Source organism: Carassius auratus, unplaced genomic scaffold, assembly GCF_003368295.1.
Source record: "Carassius auratus strain Wakin unplaced genomic scaffold, ASM336829v1 scaf_tig00033964, whole genome shotgun sequence".
NCBI classification, from domain to species: Eukaryota; Metazoa; Chordata; class Actinopteri; order Cypriniformes; family Cyprinidae; genus Carassius; species Carassius auratus.
Window position 1 is genome coordinate 1 of NW_020526115.1, and position 2,500 is coordinate 2,500.

General features: G+C 40.1%; 1 protein-coding gene across 1 annotated transcript in view; it reads left to right on the top strand.

Moving 5' to 3' along the window:
• Positions 1-1,156: 1,156 nt before the first annotated feature.
• The window catches only part of LOC113081365 (eIF-2-alpha kinase GCN2-like), a 30,233-nt gene continuing 28,889 nt past the window's right edge, over positions 1,157-2,500 (top strand). Inside the window, 3 exon segments of the mRNA XM_026253466.1 lie at positions 1,157-1,438; positions 2,346-2,436; positions 2,439-2,460. Of these exon segments, the coding sequence (XP_026109251.1) occupies positions 1,340-1,438; positions 2,346-2,436; positions 2,439-2,460 (212 nt within the window). The 5' untranslated portion in view covers positions 1,157-1,339.

The window sequence follows — 2,500 nt, forward strand, 5'->3', positions numbered from 1 at the left end:
TCTATTTTTCTAGCACATTTAAATGCAACCGTTGTTGGCCAAAGTGCTGTACAAAGTAGAAAAATAAAGAAGCAAGTAAACACATACACATTATTACGTTTTATGGGTATGTAAAGTTTTGTATCACCTGCATAGCAGTGGTAGTATACCCCAAATTTACTAATAATAGATCCTAAAGGTAGCATATACAGCGAAAATAAAAATGGTGCTAAAATAGATCCCTGGGGTACACCACAAGTAAGTTGAGCCATCAAGGATGATAAAGCACCTTGGGTAAAAAAACTTCTATTTGACAGGAATTTCAAAACTGTCAGGTAAGCTGATCGAACATTCAAGTCGGGATAAAAGAATCCTGTGGTCCACAAAGTCAAAGGCTGAACTCAAGTCTACACTTAAGCCATGTATCACCAGCGTCGGTGGTCAATAACACATCACTGAAATTTTCAAGAGCGCAGACTCAGTGCGGAGTGTTGTAAAACCAGATTGAAATCTATCCATCATCCATCCGTCTCTGTATCTATCTATCTATCTATCTATCTATCTATCTATCTATCTATCTATCTATCTATCTGTCTATCTGTCTGTCTGTCTGTCTGTCTATTGTTCTGTGTTCAAGAGTGAAATGAATCTCTTGCTCTGAAGCGGTGTGTTGTGTAGAAGGAGAGTTGTATGTCAGTGTAGGTTACTTCACACGGTCCACAGCTTCAGACTGTGTCTATTAATAGCTGTTTTGCTCTGTGTGCTCAGAGACGATTCACAGCAGCTCAGTGATCAGCAGAATAAAACACGTTAGAAAAACTACAAACATGGCGGATGCGTGCGACCGACGGTGAAGTAGAGAGCTTTAGATAAAGGGGTTTGAGTTATTAATAATCTACATTTAACCTGTTAAAATTGTGTATTTAATGTTAGCTGTGTTAGGATATTTCATCAACAACAACAACAACAACAACGTAAAGTTTTATTAACATCCGTTGACGAGATGATTGACAGGCCAGTTTAAAGTGACATGGTGCGTGTAATTATTATCATCTACTACACACTCAACACTGTGTAGCTACATGAGAGTACATGCTTTAAGGGAGTAGTGTAAATAGGCAGATTGGGACGCAATACTTCTCGAATGAAGGAAGGACAGCAGCGCCTCACAGCGGCGTGATGACGTAGCGCGGGTCGCGCCGCACACGTCATCAGTGCGAGACGCTGCCACGCGACAGCTGTTATGGTTATGATTCCATACCTCCACATGAAAAGTTTAATTTGCGCTTCTCGCGGCCTCGCAGCGCGTGTGTGTGCCCGGAGATGGTGATGAGGAGAGTGTGTGAGCTCAGGATGCAGGATGAGTGATTACTCTCTTCAGCAGGAGAACGAGCTCGAGGCGCTGTCATCGATCTACGGAGAAGACTTCAGAGACATCCGAGCACAGCTGCCCTGGAAGGTATTTATCTCACAACCAGCTTCACAAGTGTGTGTGTGTCGATCACTAACACTACATGCTGTTCAGCGCGTGCTATTCTGTATTCCCTAAAGACTCGTTTCAGTCAAGTGCACTTATAATGTTTCTTACAGCACAAACCAGCTTCATTTAGTTATTTATTTCACTCTCTGAAATCCTAACTGCTTGAAGTACTTACACACACACACGCGCGTGCTGTATACGTTACATGTGGGCGTGTCGTGTTTATTAGCTCTGTGTATCTCTTTCTCTCTTTCTCTCACACACACACACACGCATATAACTGTGCTCATAAGTTTTCATAACCATTGCAGAATGTGCAAGATATTAATAATTGAAAAAGAATTAGAGCGATCATGAAACTTGCATGTTGTATTTTAGTACTGTTTCACATCACAGATGTTTACATATACTCCACAAGACAAAATAATAACTGAATTAATAAAAATGGCACTGTATTAATATTCAAGGGTGTGTGAACCTTTTGGAGGCACCCAGTACTTATACTCAAAACTAATCAGACTACCAAACTCAAAATTTAATATTCAATTTTTTTAGATACTGAATTGTGCAGTGATTCTAGAAGATAAGAAAGTTAGCTTTTTTTACATTTAATGACCAAAAATAAAGAACTGTTCCATGATTTTCAAATGTTTTGAGATGCAAATTTAAATAAAAAGTTTTAAAGAGTTTGTTTTTCTATTCAGTTCCCTTTAAATATTTATCCTTGCACAAACAGACTTAATTTAGTTCTTCATTTCACGTTCTACTGATGTTCGTGTGGGTGTGTCATATGTTTTATGAGCTCAGTGGCATTGTGTGTTATACTATGCAGGTACAGTGGGCGTGTCATATGTTAATGAAGCTCTGTGTGTGGTGTGTTTTGCAGGTCAGTCGTCCTCCAGAGGTTTATCTGTCCCTGCGGCCGAAGGGACTCGGTTACAGACAGACCAGTTATGTCTCAGTGGACCTGCAGGTCAAATTCCTCCGACGTATCCTGATGTGTGAGTGTCAGTCTGTTTATCTGGGCTAACAATATTCATT